This window comes from Tamandua tetradactyla, chromosome 14, assembly GCF_023851605.1.
Source record: "Tamandua tetradactyla isolate mTamTet1 chromosome 14, mTamTet1.pri, whole genome shotgun sequence".
NCBI lineage: Eukaryota > Metazoa > Chordata > Mammalia > Pilosa > Myrmecophagidae > Tamandua > Tamandua tetradactyla.
The window spans coordinates 21,391,863-21,417,167 of NC_135340.1; the positions used below are offsets into that span (position 1 = coordinate 21,391,863).

The following is a 25,305-nucleotide window of genomic DNA, read 5'->3' on the forward strand; positions in this document are numbered from 1 at the left end:
TTGAGTGATGAAATACAGAGAGCCACCCAGGGAGAGAGCAAAGGTTTCAGATTCTGTGATAGCAGGAATAATGATTCTGCCCTAGTCTACAGTTTCCTGTGATTTTACCATCGTTCAGCTGAAGGTCTCCCTTAAAAGTTTCACCCTCTTTCTTTTTTCCATTAATATCAGGGAACATGAGCTTCATTTCCATCATTCAATCTTGAACTCAACAACTGCAAGTTCAGTCTCAATTATGTAAGGTGCTTGCCTCACAATGTGTAGACTACAAGTACAGAATACTGTTCTTGGTGTTATGAAAAGTTTTAAAAGAAGGAAGACAATCTGCATGTATTTGAAGTTTACTATTATGTATCAATTTTCCTAGGTTATGGTGTCCAGTTTGGTCAAGCAAGCACTGGCCTGTGAATGTAAGAGAATTTTGTAGATGGAAATATAATCAGTTGACTGCATCTATGGCTGATTACATCTATAGTCAAAAAAGGAGATTGCCTTCCGCAATGAAGGGAGTTTCCTCATCTCATCAATTGGAGATCTTAAAGCCAGAACTGATGATTTCAAATATAAGAAAGAATTCCTGCCTCTACTTCAGCCAGTCTGCTTCTCCTGGGGAGTTCAATCTCACCTTCATTGGAGTTCATAACAACAGACTTTGGACTTGCTATTCACCATGGTCACATGAGCCAATTTCTATAATAAATCTCTTACTATTTACATGTACATACATATACATATACATATATATATATATATATATATATATATATATATATATATAGCCTGATAGTTTCTCGGGAGAATCCTGACTAATACAATGTACATAGATTTGTCCAAGGCTTGAGAATGAAGTGTTTGGGCTTTAACTTAAGAAGCATAAACATATAGAAAAAGAAAGAAAGGGAATATTAGTATGCATAATTCTGTAGAGAGTTAGGAAGTATAAGTGCAGAGAGAAGAAAGGGAGAGAGACTTGGCATGTTGTGAAAGTACATAATTAGTACCATGGGAAATGGAGAAAATAGGCTCTCCTTAAAGGGATTACAGCTGATCACTAAGGAAGTATAAACTAGGAGAACAAGCTGGAATGAAACCTAGCAGTTATGCAATGATTCCAGTTCACTCTATAACCAGTCCACTCTACCAAAGAGACAGATGTTTGGAATGGGCTAAGGATCATTGAGTCATCACAATGATTGGGGAACACAAATAGTAAAAGGTCCTGCAATGCAAGGAGTGGCCCCACAAGCAAACAAGAAAGCGCTTTATCTGTAATAAAGTGCCCTCAATAAGAAATGCTGATACATCATTGGTCATTTTGGGGGCCAACAAATCTAAAGATTAAAGGATGATTTAAGTAGTCTCAAATGGTATTGGAAGCCGAAGAAGGCTTGGGGACCAACTGAAAAGCCTAACTTCTCCAGAGGTCTCTATGAGCAATAGGTACTGCCTCCCTACCCTCTTCCCCCAAGATGCCAGCTCAGTTGATTCCTGGGAAGGCATATTGGAACAGAGATATGGGATATTAAAAATTTTGACTCAACTTGGGAATCCCTAAGGATTCTTGGGGAAGAACTCAAATTAATCCTCTTCTATCAGTTTTTCTAATTTAGGGGCAACCCCAAGTTCTAAATGAAACTCTCTTTAGACAATTTCCTCAGGATTGTTTTGTAGTTTCTAAAACCTCTGGAATAATTTGGAGGATCATATAAAGAGAGGCTCTAGAGAACTGTGTAGCATTTGCTCTCAGTTCCTAACTTAATCTTTAATTTTGCTTAAAGCCAAATGCGGAGCTTGGTATTGCTATAATGATCTCAGATATGTTGAGTGTAAAATCAGAAGGATGATGACTGGACATGAGTCATAAATGAAGAACTAGTACAGAAAATGTTTGGAAAAGTCTATAACTAAGAAATACTGAGTGGGTGGAATAATGGCCTACAATATGCCAGAATGAGAATTATCAGGCAGAGCATTTACAAAGAAACCACAAGAAAAAGAAGACTGCACATTTTGTTCAATGATTTCCTATTAATTGTGATGTAAATTATATGCATGTGGTTTTGACAAAGAAAAGCCCTGTTTTTGAGAAAATAGTGGCTTATGTGCAAAATACTGAATGCTTCAAGAAGAAAGGAAATGTTATTTGACATCATGAGTGCAACAAAATCTGAGATAACATCTTAAGATTAAGTAACCTTGAAGTATTTATTTTTTCTGTTTGGGTCTAATTTTAATGCTCAAGTCTTAGGAATAAAGCAAATATTGTTCTGTTACTAAATTAATATATTTATTGATACATTTTAATATATAATTCTTGAGACTCACCTGAAATGTGAAATAACTTAGTCTTGGTTACTTTTAGGTTGAGATTGCTACTAAGTTTGATGCCAGAACATATAATGGATAGCTTATTGTTGACATGGACAGCTATCCATATAGGAAACAGCCAATAGTCAACAAACTTAAAATTGAATGAAATTCTCTAGAGGTATAATGTCCCCATTTACTGAGTCCCTGAGGAGCTTATATCTTCTCTTAACTAAGATGATTCCCAGGGAGACTAATTAAAGTATACCTTTAAAACTACAAATATCTCCGTTTAGAGGAGGTAAAAGCTGAAAATTAAAGAAAGGCAACTAAAAATGATAAAATTGAAGAAGAAAAGAAAACAATTTTTGTTTGACCTTGACTGTACTTCTTATTCTATAAGAAATTTTTAAAGCTAGAGGGTAGTTGTTTCTTATCATTATACTGTTGCTGATTCTGTAGTTAGTTATTAATTTTATTTTTTATGATTCACAATCTGCTCTTTGAAATATGCCATATGCTCAAAGCAATTCAAGGATGACAACTGTCAGAATTACTCCAATAAAAATTGCCTAAATGAGAAAGATTTACTGCAGTCTGATATTTGAATAGAAAGTCCCTCTTCCCTCCCCAACAGCTTTTTTGGGCATTGTGAATTTTGCAAGCATTTTTTTCAAAGTCACATGGCTGTTTTGTAAGAACTTTTAAGACTATTTGTTAAGTAGAACTGGTAAAACACACTAGGCTAAGGGTGAATTAGCAGACATGGAAAACCATACAGATATTTATTAGATGGACTGTCTGCAATCAATATGAGTTGCAAGCCAGTCTTCTTAAATCACATGCAAACGTATTGACTTAATATGACAATGTCTGCTTTATGTATCACCAATAAACATTAAATTGGAGGAGCCCTGTACTCCAGAAGCAGCCAGCAAGCAAAACTGAAGGTAAACTTCTTTTTTCTCTAGGAAGATCTTGGGGTGGATAAAATCCATCTGAGTGCTCCAATCAAAACGTTTCATTAAATGTTACCAGTCCATTTATCCTTCGTTTTGTTCCAGTGTACTTATTAATGCGGTTGCATTTATTGCTTTTCATCTTGAAGATAAATCTTTGTCCTTCTATAGAATTACACCAAATAGAATGTGATAAAGGGAACTTTCTTGCAATTATGATGTGGGTGCAGCCTGTCAGCACACAAGGGATGGAAATGAGTTTGGGGACAGGGAAGGGAATTCTAAATAGACACCATGATACGTACAATGAACGCAAAGATATCCTGAGAGAGAAAGGGACTTGTCAGGCTAATCAGATCTTCCACAGCAAGGTAAAGGCAGGAAGGGTAGCTCTAACCTTGTAAAGTTGCTGCTGCTGCTCTTCTGACATCATCAGGTCGTGGCTGTCCATCACAAGGGATTCCATGTCAATCAGCCAATCCCAGAGCTCCTGATATTCTGAATCAAAGTCCAGAAGCCTGTAGATAAGGCACAAAATGTATTATGTATAAATATACGGTAGTTGTTAAAATCTCATCTTAGAATAATATATTCTCGAAAACCTATGATGTTCTTAGACAATACCTATAAAAAGGAAAGGGAAAAACTCTCTGTGTGGTTATGCAGTGGGCAAAATGGGAAGCCGGGGCTGGGACACAGCCACCTCTTAGATTTTCAAATCATAACCTAATTCCAATGCTCATACCTTAGACATATCATAACAGCTTCAATTTGCTAAGCCTTTTATTTATAGCACCTGAAGGAAAGAACCACCACTGGGTACATGAACGAGAGTATGCCGTATTTAATAGTCTGAGAACTGGAGGGTCAGTGACTTGTGGAATGTTAGATGGTCCAGAATTGGGGGCAAGAACAGCACCTGTGAAATGTGAACCCCTCTCTTATCTACTATTATCTATCACATTCCAATAGATTTATGACTTAGAGTACCACACTTAACGAATTTCCCTACAATGGTCAAAATATATTAGCATATCTGAAATATTCTTTTCACTGGGAAATGACTCAATTGTTTTTCTGTCCCTCTACTGTCTATCTGCCTATCTCAGCAAACATATAGCCTACAATTATTGTCATGGATGAGCAGCCAGCATTTCAGCTTAACACTCTGAGAGAGGCTTGAGTGACTCTCGTAAGCCTGTGAGAACCAGGGGCAGATCCAGTATTAGACAGGTGTTCCCCACAGACATGTAGGAAACAAAGGTAAGGACAGGAAGTCAAAACAATGAATCCTTGAATAGCCAGCAATCATTAAAATTCAAAGGAGGATCACTATGGTTTTCAACAAAATAAATCATTAGAATAAGGAGCTTAAAAGGATTAATGCGATTCTCTATTGAAAGCCTGGTGAATAAGTAAAGCACAGATTCTTCTAAAACACTGTGATCAGAAAATGAAAGTGCAGGATGAAAAACTATGACTTTGTCCTCCCCACCCCACACCCACACCCACCAAAAAAACATCATTCCCTCAAAGAAATCTTAAGAGTCCTGTCAAACTGACACCGTGAAAACCCCTATCAGTACAAATGAAGTTGCAGCCTCAGGTATGAATCTGGATTTATCAAGGGAGCATCTTATTATTATCTTGTTCCTGTCTCCCTCTATGCATTAAATGACTACTTTCTAAGAAAATTAACATCCACTTTTAATAACTTACAGGGTAATCTTAATAGATCTGTTAAAAATTTTAGGTATGTCTGGTGATGGGGGAAACTAGATCAAGAATTGTCTATTTTATTTTAATTACTGTACCATAATTGTAAAGATTCTTGATTAGGACCATAAGCACCCAAGGGCAGGGATCTTTAACGCACGGAATTGATTAACAGTTGTTTGCTGAATGCCGATGTGGGTATATGTGAAGTAGCCAACCCTCAGTGAGGCCATGGAAGCCTAGAGCTGTACTTTTCCAACTGCTGTGTGCACGGAGCAGCTGAGGGCCTTGTCACCGTGCAGACATTGGTCCACAGGTTGTAGATGGGGCCTGAGAGCCTACATTTTTTTGAGCAGCAAAGACTTCAAGCATACACATAAAATCCGAAATAGTGTCCTATCTCAAAATACTAAAAAACAAACCAATCACTGTAATAAGGACAAATAAACCACCAGTCTTTCTGAACTCAGTGAGTGACTATTAAGTATTTTGTTCCACTAAATACCTCCTGAATTATGATCACTATTTCTCTCTTCTTGTGCCCCTCATATTTTAAACATCAAGATAGGTGAAAGGGGGAATGCCACCCCAGAAAGTAGGAGAGTATAATCTAGAGTAGTATTAAAAGCCTGGGGGGGCAGTGCAATGGTGGCTCAGTGGCAGAATTCTTGCCTGCCATGCTGGAGACCCGGGTTTAATTCCCGGAGCCTGCCCATGCAAAAAAAAAAAAAAAAAAAGGCCAGGGAGAAGGGGGTGCAAGGGTAGTTCAGTGGTAGAATTCTTGCTTGCCAAGTGGGGACCCAGGTTCGATTCCTGGCCCATGAACTTCCCACAAACAAACCAACAAAAACAAAAAAACCAAAAACTTTAACAAATGGTGCTACAATAACAGGATACTCACATGGAAAAAGAATGAAAGGTGACACCACCATACAGCATACAAACTAAGAAGAAAAGCCAAGGAGAAAGGAAGGGGAAAGCTCACTTGGATTTGGGAAATAAGGAAATAAAAGGAGGAGAAGCCGGTGTTCAGTTGTGTGTCCTGACCACCCCTCTCTTGGCCTATGTCCTAGAGTGGACACATGTAAGACAGATGGAGAATACAGGCACAAGTACAAGGATATTAGCTCCTTTCCTAGCTTAGAATTCTGGGAAGAAGCCGCTTAATACAGGGTTTCCCAATAATTTAGGGTGGGGGTATTGGAGTCACAGATAAAGCTTTGGTTAAGACTACCTTTGCTACTCTGTTCTTTCATCCCCCCAAAAAAGGAGATTCCCAGGTTCCTAAGACATAAGCTGGTAAACTTGATGGATGGTGTTGACATAGCAACAGGTCACAGTGATCCCAAGAAGAGCCAGATGGGCCTCTGAAGCCAGGCCTCAGGGAGGCAGCAGGGCCAGAGAGGGCAGAGATGAGGCCGAGTCAGCAGGAAATACCAGTGGGACCTGACCAGGCCAAGAGAAAATAACACAAGCTAGATGATCCCTAGCTCTCTTTGGGGGAGCCCTCATAATGTCCAGAGCAAGACCAAGCCCACTTCAGTGGACCCGAGCAGCCTGCAGTTAAGCACCATGTGAAGCCAGGGGGCCCCGTTACAGTCCGGGATCACAGTCACGTTAGGTCTCCTACATGCTCAGGTGCTGCTTTGGAGAAGACAAGGGAGCCGGATAGGAAATCTGAAAGACTGAGAGTCTATCCCAAGAGATTGCTCCCAAAGAGAAGTTCAGTTTATTAGTGAAGTGTAAGCACTGTGTTTAAGAGTCTGAACTCTGGTCTTAAAGCAAGTTTTCTTGCTTTCCTAGATAAGTATTATATGGGTGTGTCTTAAAAATCATCAATCAGCAAGAAAATAAGCTTATTTTCACATATGTACATGATGTTTTAAAAATGTTGCTTATTTAAGCAATTGATTATTTTAAGCAACTTTATTTGATTACATTAAGCAGTTCAAGGACAAGGGATGAATTTATTCTCTTTACAATACTAGTGCCCAGCATTGTTCCTGATGAATGGTGATGAATGGATGTAGATAACCAATGAAAAACCTTCATTCAGACAAGGGCAATTTCAGAGTAGCATGTGACAGAGACAATAGTACCTCATTTCCAAATGCTAAAACCAAAGCAACATGAACAGGCTTCTTCACTCAATCTGAAGGCAAAATTTTGTCTGTAACATATGATAATGGCATATTTGCTTAATGATAGCAATAGGTGCTCAAATAATGTTACATGCCTTCCCAATTCTTTTACTGCCTCCTTTCTGTAATGAAAGGTAAAGGAGATTCATAAACAGAATTCTTAATAAGGACAGATTTTAAATAAATGAAAAATAAAGACAGAATGTTAAAATGTTCTGAACCATGGACTTTTTATTCACTTGCTCATTATATCCTTTACATCCATTGAGCTGTTTCCTCCTTTTGTTCTCCTTTTCAAGAGATTTAGAACAAAACCCATCTCTAGTTAAAATACATTTAAGACTCCTGCACAGTCTACACTGGAGACCTGCAAGGGGTGAATGAACCTAACATAGACACCCGCTCTTACTCCAGGACAGTCTTTTTTTCATCCTGGATGAGAATATTTAGACTTGAGGTTGTTAGATACAGTAAATGATGATCCTGTATTCCATATCATTGGTGTAAAATTTTTTTCACTGTTCCAAACAACAAATTCTCACAAAGCCCTAGTATAGAAAACAAAGACCTTTTTAAGCATTTGTGTCTGATTTCAGATTCTTGACCACGTGTTAATTCACATGCTTGGAAAAGACCTGAGTTTCCCAAATTTAGTGACATCAAATAGAGCTTTGTAGCAAAACAGAAATAAACCAACAGGACTTATTTGTTGGTTCTTTTGGAAGATTCTGACACGAATACAGTTTAATGTTCTCATTATTTCAGGAAGCCTCTTAGATAAGGAAGCAGTTTACTTTTTATGTTTACATTACCTGCAAAGGTATGCTCAATGTTTTTCAAATGATTTTATAAAAGGCAAAGCCCTCTAGGAAAAATGCCAGTTACTATACAGGAAAACAGAAAAGATCGGTATACAGTAAATTTATCAAGAGTGGCACAGAACTGGTTAACAGTTCTATATCCCGTTGAAGAATATGCTGATTCTGTCAACTGAATTCAGAACCAGGTTCTTTTCTTGAGTTTCCAGTGGCAAACACTGTTCATTCTCTTTTCGGAAGGGAGAGAGGCTACTGAAATTGTGGCAAGGAGCTCAGAGTCTTAGAAGGGATATAACAAGAGGAAGTGCTCTTTCAGAGGGATTTATCTCATAAAATTTTCTTTGTAATTGTGTTTAGGTTTATGTGAACTCATTCACTCTCATATATAATCTCATAGATGTTTGAGGGGCTGAAAGCAGACCTTTGTGGTACTCCATGAATGAAAAGTATTACACAGCAACACATCTCTATGATGGTCTCTTGGCATTTTTTCCCTTTCAATTGCTTCTAAACATACCTGATCCTATATGGTTTCAGAATAAAAGAGTTGGATATTCTGTTGTAGGTATAATATTCCCATTTTAGGAAGTTTAGGCGCTCAATCAATTTATGGGGGAACAAAGAATCCTATTTCAAAGTGAGTATCAACTTTTGTTGAACAAATATAGAAAAATGAATGTATTTATTTGATCATCTGAGATTCTGGTAGAGACAGAAACAAGGATATAGAGATATTATATTTTTTCTTTCATATTTATTTCTAAGCTTAAGTTAAGTAATGTGGGGAATCACCACAAGTATTTCCAAACATTTTGTCCACCATTTCATGGTGCTTTATTAAATCTAAAAAATAATTCCAGGGCTTTTCACCACAGAAATAAAATACTAACAGACTTTTATTTAGCATCAGCTTTCTGTAGACTGAGAAGCTATATGTTATTTGTGAGGCTGTCATAGTTTAAGAAATAATCCTTTCTCTCATCCCTGATGGGAGTTAACGTTTGACTAGCTAAGTGTTTGAATACATAAATGCATTCAGCCTTTGGTATTTAAAGTGAGCATGATTAACTCAACATTTCAACTTAAACTTTGCTTAAACGATAAAGTTTCACCAAGTGAAATCAATGGGAGGTATGTGTGTGAATATATGAGGTTTCAGTTTGGTCCACCAAGGAATTTTGATTAAAATAGACAACCAAATGAAGAAATCATCAAAATAGAGCAATTATTGGTTGCAGAAAAAAGATAACTCTAGAAAGGCTTTGCAGCTTTTCTACCTTAAGTTGAATAATACATAATTTTGGGCATTAAGAATCCACCATTTGTATACTTAATTGTCCATTTCACACCAACATATCCAAAATCACCTATGTTGGGATTTCCATTAAATGAGCCAATCTTCCTAGCTTCTTTAGCATATCGATTCTTTCCCCAAATATTCACTACGTGTCCACTGTTCATGCTATTTGCCCAGGGAAGTTTGCCTGTGGTTTTCAAAAGAGATACTAAAGGGAATGGTAACAAAAGCTTGCTAAAATATAGTGTAAGAATTTCACTGAAATAAAATACTACTAATCGATCACAATTTCTCATCATCTTTTATTCCACATGGCCATGTAAGCACAGAAGGGAGATATACCAGTGGCACCTAGCTCAATCATAATACCATTAAAGAATAAAATTTAGATTTACAGACATGGAATCTGATATGCACAGTTGCATGTAGAATCCCTTTCCACTCTAAGCATATTAAAGTGTGGACACTAATTTACTATTTTGAATGAAAATTCATGAGCAGTTCCCTTGTGAGAAAAGCAACCTGCCTTTGCCATTAATAAATAAAAAGGAATATGGAGTTCTGTCCACCAGTAATTTTCTCAGTTCTTACATATACGCACACACATGTGAAAATCTCTAAACAAAATAAAATCATCCTCACAAACCTGTCAATGACTGGCTCTACTTTCCAGTGAATGGTCTTTCCACAAAAACTTGTCATTGCAATAAAAGGCAAGTGATACAAATCTAACCTGCAAGATTACCCATAAAATCAGAAATATTGATGTAGATTTCTGATGCATTCAGAGGATTCTGTTAAGACTGTCAGGAGGTCAAATACTTGTTTTAATTTTCAGATAATGGACTAGGTTTTATACAAAGAACTATAAAACATTCTGAAAAATGTTGATAGGCCCAATAGGGAGATCATATTCAGAAGACAAAGCAAGAAATCGTATTGTTAAAATAAAGAGATAAACTTTCTGATGTCCTACTCCATGTTTTGGAGGGGACTGGCTCTAGTCTGCTACTGGAGTGACAGTGTGGGTTGGACAGCTCACCCTTTTGTAATAAGACCCTCTGGCTTATGGCAAGAGATGAACAATGTGAAAATAACTCTGTCATCCATCCAATCCCTAACAAAAGCTGCATGGCAGAATCCCATGGAGGGTTTTCTCAAAATGACTATGTGAATCTCCTCCATCGAGGCTGGCCCTGCCCAAGGAGTGCTGTGCTTACACTGTAAGGTTTTAGTTACCTCTAGAAATGCTCTCACCCAATCATGTTTTGACATCACTTCTTCAATATATATCAAAAAGCTGCCTTGAGAATTTGGTTTCTCCTGGAGGTATGTGATATCCCAGATGCCTGTCTTCTTCTTAAAGAATTACAGGTCCCAATGGCATAAGAAATTGTGCTTCTTGACATATATTATTATGTTTTAATAATTTTATAATTAGAGAATTTATAGGCTCACAGAAAAATCATGTAGAAAAAAGAGTTCCATATACACCCTCCCCACTCCTCCCCCCAATTACATGCACCTTGCATTAGTATGGTACATTTGTTACAACTGATGAAAGACTATTTTATAATTGTGCTATTAATATTATGTTATGATTGTCCATGGTTTACACTGGAGTTTACTGTGTTGTACAGTTCTATGATTTATTTACTTATTTATTTTTGACCTATCCTTTGTGGGGTTAAGTTTCTTATGAACAAACCCCAAGATTGGGGGCTCAGCCTATAGCTTTGGTTGTCTGCACTATTTGTGAGAATATCAAGACTTCAACTTGGGGAAGTTGAATTTTCCCCCTTTCTCACCATTTCCTGAAGGGGACTTTGCAAATACTTTTTTATTCACTGTTCAAATCACTCTGGGATTTACTGGGGCATCACTCTGGACAAACCAACAAAATCTTATGTCCTACTCAAGGTTCCATGTACTTTTCGGTGTTCAATTAAGCTGTCTACATAAGGTATATTAGGAAATGCACTAGTCAAAATAAAAAATTTTTACCAAATAAACATTTTTTGCTTTTATCTATTTTATGTATTTTTAAATTCAGTACATAAATATAATCTAAATTTTCCCTCTTTAACCATATTCATATGAATAATTCAGTGCTGTTAACTACATTCACAATGTGCTCCTATCACCATTTTCCATTACCAAAACTTTTCTAGCACCCCCAAGAGAAATTCTGTACTGATTAAGCTTTAATTCCCCATTCCTTACCCCCTTCCTAGCCCCTGGTAACCTGTATTCTAGTTTCTGAGTCTATGAATTTGCTTATTCTAATTATTTTATATCAATGAGGTCATACAATATTTCTCCTTTTGTGTCTGGCTTATTTACTCAGCATGTCTTCAAGTCTCATCCATGTTGCATATATTGGAAAGTCACTCCTTTTCATGGTGCACACTATTCCATTGTATGTATATATCACATTTTGCTTATCTGCCTTTTGGTTAATGAACAACTTGGGTCGCTTCCATCTTTTGGCAATTGTGACCTATGCAACTATGAACATCGGTGTGCAAATATCTATTCGAGTCGCTGTTTTCAGTTATTTTGAATATATATCTAGAAGCGGGTTTGCAGGTTATATGGTAATTCTATACTTAACTTTCTGAGAAACCACCAAACTATTTTTCACAGCATCTGTAGCAATTTATAATCCTACCAACAATGGATGAGTGGTCCTATTTCTCCACATCCTCTCCAATTCTTGCTATTTTACTTTGCATCTTTTCATGTGCTTTTTGGCCATCTGTACATCTTCTTTGGAGAAATATCTATTCAAGTCTTTTGCCCATTGTTTTATTGGGTTGTTTGTCTTTTTGCTGTTGGGTCGTAGGATTTCTTTATAAATTCTGGATATTAGATCCCTATCAATGTGGTTTCCAAATATTTTCTCCCATTCTGTAGGTTGGCTTTTTACTTTCATTATGAAGTTCTTTGATACACAATTTTTTTTTCATTTGGATGTGGTCCCATTTATCTACATTCTCTCCTATCATTTGTGCTTCTGGTATAAAGTCTAAGAGACCATTGCCTAACACAAGGTCCTGAAGATGCCTCCTTACATTTTCTTCTAGGAGTTTTATGGTCCTGGTTCTTATATTTAGGTCTCTGATCCATTTTCTGATATATATTATTTTTAATCATAGGGACATCATGAATTTCCTAATGGAGGAGAGGTCACTCCTTTCTTTGTGTGGAAAAGCTTAGCACCAAATCAAAAATTCTTCTTGAGGATATGAATAGAGCTGACATTTCTTTATTTTCTTACACATATTTTCCTCTTGCCTAGATTCCTTCATTCAAACATTTATTCTATTTCATTATGCATATTTTGTAATGTGACTCAAATCCTTGTGGAAGGAGATGAGAGAATGAGTAAAGGAATAGTTTTGTTAAAAAAGAATAAAGCCCTGTACAATAAAATGAGATAGAGTAGATCCATCTCTGTTAGCATCTCTTTTCCCATCAACTTCCCAAAGTTGCACAGAAATGGTCTCATCACTGCAAAAATGGAAAGGAGATGTATGTCTATCTTTATTAGTTGACTTTTCTGTTAATTTTCCAGTCATGCTTCCCCAAATGCCTCCACCTCTCTGGTTTGCCTTTTTTTTTTTTTTTTTTGGCTCCTGTCACAGATGGCATTAGATCATTGAAGTGATCTAAAATTATTTTAGTGTATTTAAATTAAAAGGGTATAATATCATGACATCAAATGGAGACATTTCTATTAGTGAGATATTTTGTTTTAGTCCAGAAAGACCTATTTTAATAATCACATGGTTGTCAGAATATCAGTTACCCAGAAGGTACTCAGGCACTTTGCTCCTTTTGACTGCATGTTGTACTATTTAACTACCAGAGTACATGGGAAGGAGCAAAAAGAACCTAAAATGAACACTGAGCTGCTGTTAATTAGATTGCGATACGGCTGGAGTCAGGGGAAGGAATTGGAAATACATGGGGAAAAGAAAGTTTCTTTGGGTTGTCTAGTGATTTAATTTCATCTGTGAAATGGTTCTCAACATTGGCACATGTAAGAGATAATCAACAATACATTTATTTTATGACTGGTATTTACAAAAAAAAGCCCCACCATTTTATGTAGCAATCTCCCAAAAAATATACACTGAGAAGAAATTAAAAAATGGTCATAGTGTCTATGCATGTGTGCGTGCAGGGGAGGGAGGGAGGGAGAGAATGTGAATATAAATATAGGTGAACATGAATGCTCATCCAACTGCAGAGACACTTTTGACCTGTTGCTTAAAGGAAAGCTAGGAAAAAAAATCACTCTGAAGCAGAGAAATCCTGGGTGATCACATCTCTTCTCAGGTGGTCAAAGTCATTCAGTGTATCTTATTGCTTAATTAATTTAGAGAAACAAATTTGGTCTTTATGCAGTATTTTAAATAGTGATGTATTTGTTTTCACTTGTCAATATCACTTTTCTTTGAGGATGTTTTACATATATTGGTTTTGTGTGTTTTCACACAGATCCAGAGATGCTTTATGTCTTAAAGGAAAATGGACCCATCTTTCCTGCCAAACTTTTAGCCTTTTGTCTGTTTAGAACTCACTTAGTCCCAACTGGTGTGCATGGGAATAACTAATATATGTTGTTTGGGTTTGGGAGGAAAATCTAAGTGAAAACCTTGTATGATGAAGCATGGGTTACTATTATTTTCTTACATATAGTACCTCATTATTGGCAGTCCCCCCACAGTGAGACAAAGTCTGGTAAATGGATGATGAGATTGAGATAACTTCTAGAACTTCACCATAAGAGCAAAAGTCCCCCAAGATCCATTGGGAAGCCTTCCTGAGCCCAAGCAGAAGAGACAAGAATCATTCTCATGCTCTTCTGATTCAACAACATCAAATTATTTCTAGTAACTTCCCAACACACAGCCACACACATTCCCCTAAGCCCCCCACATAGTTACTGTCTTGTGGCTGAAATCCTTACCCTCCCTCCACCCATCCTTCTTCTAATGGCTAATATCTATACACCTTCTAAGACAGCTCAGATGTTCCCTCCTTCCCTAAACCTTTCTGACCCCTTCCAGCCAGGCTGGATTAGGTAGACCTCTTCAATACCCTCTTCATAATACTCTTTATTATGAATTTCTCCACTGTTTCTTAAGGGTGTATCTGAGAATCTGTGTCTCTCTTCCTCAGTGTACTGAAAACTGTGGAGATTAAGTCATATATCTTTTCATTTCCAGCATCTAGCACCACTTGCTACAACATAATAGTTGCTCAATAAATATTTAATTAATCTACTATCTATTACACAGATGTACTACATTCCAAGTATTTTAGACATTGCCTTATAGTTATTGCATTTCAACACTGCAACAACTATACGGAGTGGACTATGATAAGTATTCCCACTTTATAGACTGAGATATTGAGTCTTAGGAAGATTTAGTATTTTGGTGTCAAAGTGAATTTTAGTCTCTAATTTTCACCCTAATATACTCTCTCCATTCCTTTAAGGAATCCATTCCTTTAAGTTGAATATATGACTATACCTAAAGAAATATCTTATTTGTGCAGTCAGAAGCAATCCAAGCAGATCTAACTCATTCTAATATCCAGAATCAGGAACCTTTGCCTGCAGCTTCAAGGTAGGAAATAATAGTCAACTGTAGTCTTCAATTCCTGCCAATCAAAACACCTGCTGGAATTTTCAATGATGCAGTCCTTATTTTGGAAATCTTCTGTAACACAGAGAGAAAGATTCTAACTTAAATAAAATATCCCAGTTATCCATATTTTCTAAAACAAGCATTCCTTAAAGATAATGCTATGCTCACTGAGGCTGAGGAGCAGTGTCTCTCTCAGCCTCTGCTACCCGAGAGTCACCACACTACTCTTGATGGTGTTTGAGGAGCGCATAACATTCATGAGTCCAGAACTGCTTCGTGGGCATATCTATTTAGATGTTTCACGGACCCTCAAAGGATCTTTGTCCAAACACTCAGCATCTTTCCCACCACCTACTCCTCCATGCATCCTCCATCTCTGTGAATGTCATGTCCATCTTCCACAGTGCACAACCTAGAAGCCCAATCTTAAACTCCCTCCTATCACCCTTCACATCCATTCAGTGAGCAAGCTCTGTCAATTCAGTGTCCTTCTTTCAGTTTCCATTGCTGTTGTCTGAGCTCGAGCCTTCACTATTTTTCACTTGGATGTCTGGATAGCCTCTTAACTAAGCACTCTATCTCTAGTCTTGATCTTTCCAATCTGTTTTCCATACTACTACCAGAATATTCTTTAAGAAATGCCAGTTAAGCCGGACGTCCTTTAGTGGCTCCAGCTACTTGTACATGATGCCTCCTCTGTGAGGAACACCCTGTTGTCACTTCTGACTCTGGGGAATCCTTCCTGATACCCCTCGTGGAAGACTTTTCTGATTTACATAACCTGATACCCTCACTGTCCCATTGCCTCTGTATCCCCAGGCCTAGTACCGCCTGTACTTAGTAGGTGTGCAATAAATATTAAATTTGAAATGACACCAAAGACATGTGAATCCAAATATCCCTTTTCCTTCTCCTCCTCAAGCCAGCACCTGGATCAGAGTGGCTCCTTTCTCTTCCTCATTCCTCTCATCAAATGAGTCACTGAAGTTTATCGATCCTTTCTAGCTCTAGTATCCAATCCAATCTCCACATTCTCCATTAATTCCCAAGTCTCCAATGCCTATGGCAGTGATTCTCAATCTTCAACATGTATCAGCATCAGAATCACCTAGAAAGCCTGTTAAATGCAGGTTGCTGGCCCCCACTCCCAGAGTTTCCAATTTAAGTACACTGCTCTGGAATGGGAACCAATACTGACATTTTTAACAAATTTCCAGGAGATCCTGATGCTGATGGTCTGGGAACCACATTTTGAGAACCACTGGAGCAACAGAAGTGAGCATCAGAACTTGAGAAACTCCAAGATCATATCTTCTGCACATTGAATCAAAATCTGGGGGGAGAAAGAGCAGATATTTTCTCCTTATAAGCTCCACAGGTGATTCTTGATGCCCTACCCTGGTTAAGAACCCATTAATTCAATGACTAACTCCAAGGTCTGGGCTTTGCCTTCCTTCCCAGCTTTATTTTTCACACCATTTCCAACTTTCTACCCTTCTCTTCAGTCATAAGGAATAGCAGGCAGTCTGATGGTTCAGACCTTTGCTCCCTTTCTTGTAGCCCCTAGTCCAGTTTCATTTATTAATTCATAAATCCATTTATTTATCCACTGAGCACCTAGAACGCATCAGGAATTGTATCAGATGCAGGAGAGAAAGTGGTCAACATGAAAGATACAGGCCTGCCTCATGAAGTCCACTGAATCTGTTCTAAACTACCCTAGCGCCCTCTGCTTCCCCATCTCTAATACTTGTCACACAGGTGAATACTGGCTTATTTCATGCTCTCTTGCTGAGCTGATTGCAAATTCCATGTTGGCAGAGACTATTGACTGTCTTTGTAAGTGTTAGGTAAATGTTCAGATTACACTGAAAATTTCTTTCCCTAATCTAGACCTCTTTCAAAAATCTCCAGAGTCCTTTCTTTCTTTCATCTTTCCTGACCTGCTCCACCCACTGCTCTTATCAATCAGAAATAAGCTCTACTTATGTGAGCCCCACCCCCACCTTGTACAGATTTCCACGACTTGTCATACTTTATCACATGTTGGTTACAGATATGGCTCCTCATACCAAACTGTGAGCATCTCAAGGGCAGGGACCATTTCATTTTGTCCTTTTAATCCCTGAACCTCATACAGAGCCTGACATACAAGAAGTACTTAATAATGATTGTCAAATTAATGAATGAATTAATTTTGTTTGGACTGAAACCTGCTTTGCAATGTTTTGCCTAAACCTCCTCTGTGGCTTTAATGAAAACTCCTTACAACGCTTCCATTTCTCTGTTGTAGGAAGATACCATAATTAAAAGTTCATACACTGCAGAAAATGTACTACGTAGGATTTAGGGGGAAAATGTGTCTCAAGGGTCTGAATGAATTCCTAAGAGAGAGGACAAAGGATCTTCTGCTGCATTCTGACCCAGGATCCAGAGTTGAGGTCTTAGCTTCATGTTAAACTCTCCTGAACATGTGCTTCACTCAGCTTTTTACCTCTCAGTTTTCTCATTTATAAATGCAAGAAAATACACAGTTTTTAATGTATGCCAAATCTTCACAGCAAATCGGATTCTATTTAATGAATTAAACATCTTTCAAATTCATTTTTTAAAAATATAAAACCAGACAAACAATGGGAACAGGTATTAGAAAAAGAAATGTTGAGACTTCACAAAATACAAAAAATGTAAGCGTTCTTGATAAATTCTGCTCAGAGCTTCATGCCATGCACATAGTAGGCCCTTAATAAATACTTATTAGCCAAAAGAAACAAAACAATCCAAAGGTACTTTCATTTCAATGGGCATGAATGTAAAAGCATCACCTTCTGCTCCCAAAGAGGATCACCAGTGACTTGCATGTGTGGGACACTTCAGGAGCTGTGGTTTTCCACTTTGAGATGTTGCTGGGACAGCCAAATGTCTCCTTCAGATAATACACTATTACCTGACCTCATAGAGCCTCACAAACATTCAGGGAAATCCTCCTATCACACATTCGTATGACCATTAAAAATAGCTCATTGTTGTTATGGGTTGACTTGTGTTCCCCAATTTAACCCATGGAATCGTGAATGCATCCTTATTTGAAAATAGGATCTTTGCAAATATCGTCAAGTTAAGATGAGACCAGGCTGAATTAGGGTTAGCTCTTATCCAATATGATCGGTGTTCTGGTAATAAGAGGAGAAGAGAGACAAAGAGAAGAAGGCCATGTGAAGATAAAGGCAGAGGCTGGAGAAAAGCATCTACAAGCTAAAGAAAAACAAGGGTTGCTGGCAAACACCCGATAGTAGAAGAGACAAAGAAGGATTTTCTTGTACAGGCTTCAAAAGGATCATGGCCCTGCCAGCACTTTGATTTCAGACTTCTAACACCCAGAACTTTGAGGCAGTAAATTTCTGTTATTTTAAGCCAACCAGTCTGTGGTACTTTGTTATAGCAGCCCAAGGAAACTAATACAATACTTGTACATAAGTTGTGTAATAATGCCCTTTAACACACCTTTTCACCAAGCCAAGCATATTCATTTCTAAACAATATTTTGGCCATGTGAAATTATAATAGAAATTTAAGATCAATATTTTATAAAGCAGGTGAATCTTCCCTGTAGTAGTCCCATTACACATTTTGCAACAACATACTCCATTAGTACAAATAAATGTCTTAGCATGCATATAGGTGTAGGGAGGAAATAAAAATACATGAATTATATCGCCAACTTAATTTTCTCTTTAGCTTATTAGATATCTGCATATGGAATGACAACCCAAACAGCCCACACTTTTCCCATAATTCGTACTGGGAATATCACTTATTCTATGTCACAAAAGGAACAGTTAATGAAGTTCATGTCTCATTGGAGCAGATAATTTTACAAGGCTGTGTTCTTCAGGCTGCAGAATTAAGGATTTGACTGTGGGAGCAGTAAGTCTTAGGGGCAGGATGCCCCAGATAACCTCACCCACATGCATTTCTCAAACACTGCTTTTTTGTATATAAATAGAAAATAGAAGGAGTATATGATTTTTGTCCCTAGTATTAAATAGCTGGCTTTTCTTTAGTGCACTCTTAAATTTCTGCACAATGTACTGCCTTCAGCACCCTAAGGAGCATAAACAAAGGATATCAGGCAAGTTCACCTACTCCCACTTCATAGAACAATGCTTGTTGTTAACTAAGCAATTCCCAGGGCAGATTTAGGATTTGTGGAGCCCAGTGTAAATTCTCAGGTTGGACCCTTGGAATCTGGGGTCAGGAGCATGAGGTGCCTTCTCAATCCCCAGGGCTTTTAGAAAACATGAAAATGTGACCTAAAGTTTGTGCCTGCATGTAGACCAGAGAGTATTTAGGCGTTTAGAGAAATTAAAGCACATTATGGACTCAAAACAGCTTATTGTTCATGAGCCAAGATTTAACCTTTTATTTCTTTCTCGCTGCTATGCTTTTCCCCTTGTGAATAAACATCTATTGAATCAATTAAGTCTATGTGTATAAAATAATATGTCTATATATAAAAGTATTCTGATAGGGCAAGAAATTATACAGATAGGTAAATTTGAAAATTTAAAAAAATCCTTTCCCATATAAAAACGGAATTATGCCTCTGATCTTTTTCTTGCATGCTTAGATCCTACATTTTACAAGACTAAATTTCAATTTGAATACGTTATCCCAATAATTTAAATAAGGATTATAGATCAAGTCAGAACTATAAGCACTTAAAAGGTAAATGCAAACAATAGTATGAAAAGGCTTTTTTTCCCTCCTGCTTTTGCAAGGAATATTTTAGCTAAAGTTATACTCCGTAGTTTACACGACATTATTAACATACCACGTAACTCTGGGGAGTAGTTTCTCCCCTGTGTTGTCTAGCTCATGTATAAAGTGAAATAGGTTACTGTTTCCAAATTTTAGGATTATAATTACTATTAAGTTATTAAAAACTATGGAATAATTAAATTTCATCACTACTCTTCACTCTTTAATAGCCATCTATTAAATATCAGAATTGAGAGAGAAATGATTTTTAAAATTCACATATGTGTGTGTATATATATGTAATATTGACATAACTTTAAATTTAGTTGGAGATATCTGAATACATGACTGAACTATTCAATATTATGGGTAGTTAGTATAATATAAATTCAGCCATATGTCTTAGGCTGAAAGAAATTGTTGAAGGGTCATTGAAGGTGTCGGGTCATTTCACATACCATAGACAACTCAAGTACTAGTCTGTTATTCCAATTGTGTTTATGTGACACTAAGTGGCCAGCACACAGTCTCTATATAACTATTAAATATCTAAGTCATTCAGGAGAATGATGCTCTACCAAGATTCCAATGAGGTTCTAGTGTTTAAAATTTCCTTAAAGAGACTTTAAAATAAACCATGGTGTTTAAAAAGAGGGAAATACACAGACAAATCATAATTTATAAGAAGAAGGGCCAATATTTTGGGACAACTTAACCACAAAAATCCTCATATGATCATAAGGTTGTTTTTAAAAAAGATAATAACAATAAAGATAGGAAGTTCTTGGTTAGATGACAAAGGTTGATTAAATTCACTGTCTTCAATTCTGGCATGAATGGAAAAGAATATAAATGCTTAGGCTACAGAGCTTTTTTTGTCTGCTGGTTAGGGAGGAAATGTCTGCCAAATATCTACTAGTGAAAAATCACATTAAAAAGTAGGGATTAGTGAGAATAAAACAAGAAGAAAAGTTCCCTACCCATTACTACCCACTGAAGGAACTTTTGACATATCAGCAAACTCTTCTTTTCTCTTGCTGCGGCTGGTGTACTGTTCGCTGTACAGCTTCAGGGACATCTGTTCAACAGCATCTCTTTGTGCTTCCAGGTAGCATAGTTGAACCTCAGCCTGGAGAGAGAAACAAAGAGAAATACTTTTTTTTAATCCAGAAGGAATGCATTTCAAGAGAGGTATAACAACTCAAAGAAAGGGAATTGCTCATATCATATATCGCTCCTTTTGGGGCTGGATGTAATGCAATCAGCTGGGCATATTACAGAATTATAATGTAGACTGAAATCATATTTGTTCCTCCTTAAAATATGACCTGAATAAATGAATTCTCCGAAGACTCAGTAAATATCACAAAATATCCCTAAGATCTTAATACTGTATGATGATACTTTATATAAAAATTCTGTGAAATTCCTTAAAACATTCTTTCTTATTGCCACATATGTAACATTTATTATTTAAAGATTCCTGCCCAACCCATACATTTTCATGGACACATACTGGGAACAATTCTCTATTATCTTTCCTGAGCAGAATAAAAAAAGCTTAGAATACTAATTCTAGTACCTCTTCAATAGTGCCCACAACTTCCTTTATATATATTTTTGGTTCCCTATATAATTGTTTTAATCATTTTAAAATAGAGGGAAGAGTGATTCTGCTTCCATAAAGGTTTTGCAGTTATTTGCAGCTCAGTATAATAAAAGAGAGGTAGTAAGTTCACCATGCTGTTTTCTATCAAACCAAAGCCAAAAGAATTCTGAATAATATTTGGCATGGAAATGTACTGCTTTATTTATTGCAGCTGTTGTGATCCCTGTGGCTTCAGGGTTCTCTAGAACACCAGATGAGATGGGGAATGAAGGTTTCTCTGTGGCATGCTTACTTGGGATGAAGGGGAATGGGCAATGCCAAGTTCATGTGCAGCCGGGACTAAAGAAACTATTATTTTCTTTTTTTATGCTTCACTAAATCCAAGCGTGTTCATTAATATTTCTGATAAGCTACCTCTTTGTAATTTAATTGCATATCCTCCTAAGCAAAACAGTTCTGCATCAGTTTTTGGGTAGTAGCCAGAATTCTGTAACATGCGAGAAAACTCTGAGTTAGGCATGACCTTCCTCTCTTAGTGTCCAGAGCCAATCAGGATTTTCCATGACTCTTAATTTTACAAATTCAACATGGAGAAAAAGAGAGAGGGTTCTAAAGTGGCAGCTGCTTAACCAGGCAAAACAGAGCTCTCTAAAGAAATGGCAAGCTTGTGAAAAGTAAAACTCAAACCATCCTGGAGTTCCTATGTTGTTGCTTTCATAAGAAGCTAGTTACAATGGTTCTAGATTGCCAAGAACTTAAAGAAGTGATGTTAAAATTACTACATTCCTATAATCAAACTTTTAGACATCAGTTCAGAAGTCCCATGTGAATTGTTCTTAAATTAGAATACAGTCATGCAGATTAAAAATGACATCAAGGAGTATATCCAGTTGGGGAGGAGGGGAGGAGATGCTGCTGGTGGGAAGACACAAAGGAAACACTAGATCTAGTGTTATTTACCATCTTCATTAATTATCTAGATGAGGAGGTTTGTACCACGTTAATGGCATACATAGAAAAGTCCCAAACATAAGGTTTGCAAACATCATGGACCCTGGAGGAATAATATCTAGAGACCTAGGAATATATAAATACATATATAACATATATAAACTTGAATATAGAGTCAGCAATTAGGAAAAAAACAACTTAGAATATATATTTTAAAAGATTTACAATATTCTTATGTGATAAATATGGGATAACAGAGAGATATTAAATAATAGTCAAAGAGTTTTAAAGATAAAACACCTCCTAACAGTCCCCCCCACACACACAAATGCAAAGCAATAGGGCATAAGAGGAGGTTGTCCTACACTAAGAATTTCTTTCATCTCTCCAGTGGAATAACGCATCCGTGCTAATGGTGCCAAGGGGTAGGCTTGATTTCCAAGGGCTCCCGTTAGCTTTTAACCAGTCTAAGCAGGCTGGACAACTGCTCCTTCTGGGTAATGACCCCACAAACGTGCACAACTGATCACACAAAGTATCACAAAGAGGGAGGCCAATTAATGCAAACTCCATACCACCGTGGAAAAACAGTCAGTGTTCACCCTTTGTGATCCTCAGTCACTTCTGTGTGCAAAGGAAAACACTTCTCGTGTGGCAGGGGTAGATGGAAAGGAGTTCAGAGAACTGCACCAAGAGCAACTTGAAAGATAATTAGTCATCTTACAAAAATGATTGAAATGTTGCACTCTAAGACTTCTATTGCACGATATCTCACAGGCATTTGACGTAGGAAATTTCCCTGCACTAACAAGGAGATGAATTAGATGGCCTAGGTCTTTCATATTCATCTCTAACTTCTGTCTCTGTTTTCAGTGATTCATTCCTAGGCTTGATGATAAAAATAGAACCAAAGTATTTCCTTCTGCTAAGGTTGAATGGCTTTGCTAGTCTAAATCTCCCGGTAGACTGTCTTAACTTTTTCTCGTACCATATATCTGTCCAAAGAGAAATTTTTAGAAAAAAGATTCGAAGAAAATACAATTATACTGAATCTCTGGGTAAAAGTACTGTATTAGTATCTATGATAATAATGGAGACTCTCTTAAAGTGACTTATACAAATGGAAACATTCTGATTAAATAATATTAAGACCTGGAATCAATGGGATTTGGCTCGGTAAGAAAAATAAAAGGGAACAAGACTGAGTGATGAAAGGAATAAAAGACTTTTTCATTCCTGAGTCACTGAGAGGCCTGTGATGCTATCAAGGAGAACAGGGAGCATGGAAGAACACTATGGGTGGATTTAAGAAATAAGCTGAATTTAAATCTTTTTGTTTGAGTATTGGTGAGACATTCAGTATGTGCTGTTCAGTAAGCACGTAGGAATAATAAGATTGATATATAAGTCTAGAGGCAATGATTGACATTACATTATGAAATAAGAATACCATGGGATAATATAAAAACAGTGAACTGAAGTCAAGAGCATGGTTTATTGGGTTGGGGCCTATTGTAAAGGGTCCTAGATTGTAAATTCTTATAATAGTCACATATATTCAGGAGTTGTAACTGTTATTTCTCAATTCTGAGATACTGAGCTATTTGTATATAACCTGGTCGATCCTAAAAAATTCAAGTACTTATGTGACACCTGAGACTCAGAGTTAGAGCACTGAAGATATGAAAGATGTGAAGATACTTTCATATCTTCCTGGGATGAGCTGGGAACCTCATACAGGAACCGTTTAAAAAATTGTAAAAAGGGATCAGACTTCAACTAGAGATATCAATGAAGCTGATCTGGATAGGACTGGGACAGATGAGAATCCAGGGTAAAGTATGACATCATCCATATTTTAAAACATCAAAGTCTGTGTGAGACCATAGGGAGAAATGTTTATTTGGTAAAATTTAACTTGTATGGTCAGTTTAGTTGAATACCATAAGCACATGGAATCTTGAGTAGGGCATGAAATCTTGTTGGTTTGTCCAGGTTAGTGTGATGCCTCTATATATCCCAGAGAAATCTGGGCAGTGAATAAGGAAGTACTGGGGAGAAAAGAGGAAATATTCAACTTCCCCATTTGGAGAATTTCTGATATTCTCTCAAGCAGTGGGCATAACAATAGGCTGAGTCCTAGATCTTGGGCTCAGCTACTATGAAAACTTATTCCTGCAAAGGACAGGCTAAGCCTACTTATAAACATGCCTAAGAGTCACCCCCAGAATACCTCTTTTGTTCCTTGGATGTGGCCTCTCTCTCTAAGTCAACTCGGCAGGTGAATTCACTACCCACTCCCTGCAAGGGACATGACTCCCAGGGGGTGTGGATCTCCCTGGCAATGTGGGACAGAATTCCCAGGATGAGCTGGGACCTGAAATCATGGGATTGAGGGGGACTTATTGTCCAAAAGGGGGAACCGAGAAAGGGGACAAAATTAAGTTTAAATGGCTGAGAGATTTCAAACAGAGTCAAGAGGTTATCCTGGAGATCATTCTTATGTGATATATAGATATCCCGTTTTAGTTTATGGTGTATTGGAGTGACTGGAGGGAAATACCCAAAACTGTCGAACTGTTTTCAACACCGAAGCCTTGATTCTTGAAGACAATTGTATAAAGATATAACTTTTACAGTGTGACTGTGTGATTGTGAAAACCTTGTGTCTGATGCTCCTGTTATCCAGGGTATGGACAGATGAATTAAAAATATGGATTAAAATACATAAATAATAGGGGGGATGCAGGGTAAAATAAATTGGGTAGATTGAGATGCTAGAGGTTAATGAGAGGGAAGGGTAAGGGGTACGGGATGTATGAGTTTTTTTCTTTTCCCTTTTTATTTCTTTTTCTGGAGTGATGCAGATGTTCTAAAAATGATCATGGTGATAAATACACAGCTATGTGATGATATTGTGAGCCACTGATTGTATGGACTTCATGTTTGGACTATATTGTGTCAAGATTTGTCAATAAAAATATTTTTAAAAAGAATGCCATGGGAGAAAGTACGATGAGAAGAGAAAAAGGGTCAATTCTCATGTACTGTAGTCAGACCTGCACTACCCTTTGGCTGGTACA

At 37.2% G+C, this 25,305-nt stretch overlaps 1 protein-coding gene across 11 annotated transcripts in view; it reads right to left on the bottom strand.

Moving 5' to 3' along the window:
* The window catches only part of AKAP6 (A-kinase anchoring protein 6), a 661,506-nt gene that overhangs the window by 104,162 nt on the left and 532,039 nt on the right, over positions 1-25,305 (bottom strand). For all 11 annotated transcript variants that reach the window (XR_013162220.1, XM_077126982.1, XM_077126983.1 and 8 more), the window contains 2 exons: positions 20,643-20,791; positions 3,664-3,784 (listed from right to left, as the gene is read on the bottom strand). Coding sequence is in view for 10 of the 11 variants with exons in the window: in XM_077126982.1 (XP_076983097.1) it covers positions 3,664-3,784; positions 20,643-20,791 (270 nt within the window). In the remaining variant the exon portion in view is untranslated. The remainder of the gene's footprint in view (positions 1-3,663; positions 3,785-20,642; positions 20,792-25,305) is intronic.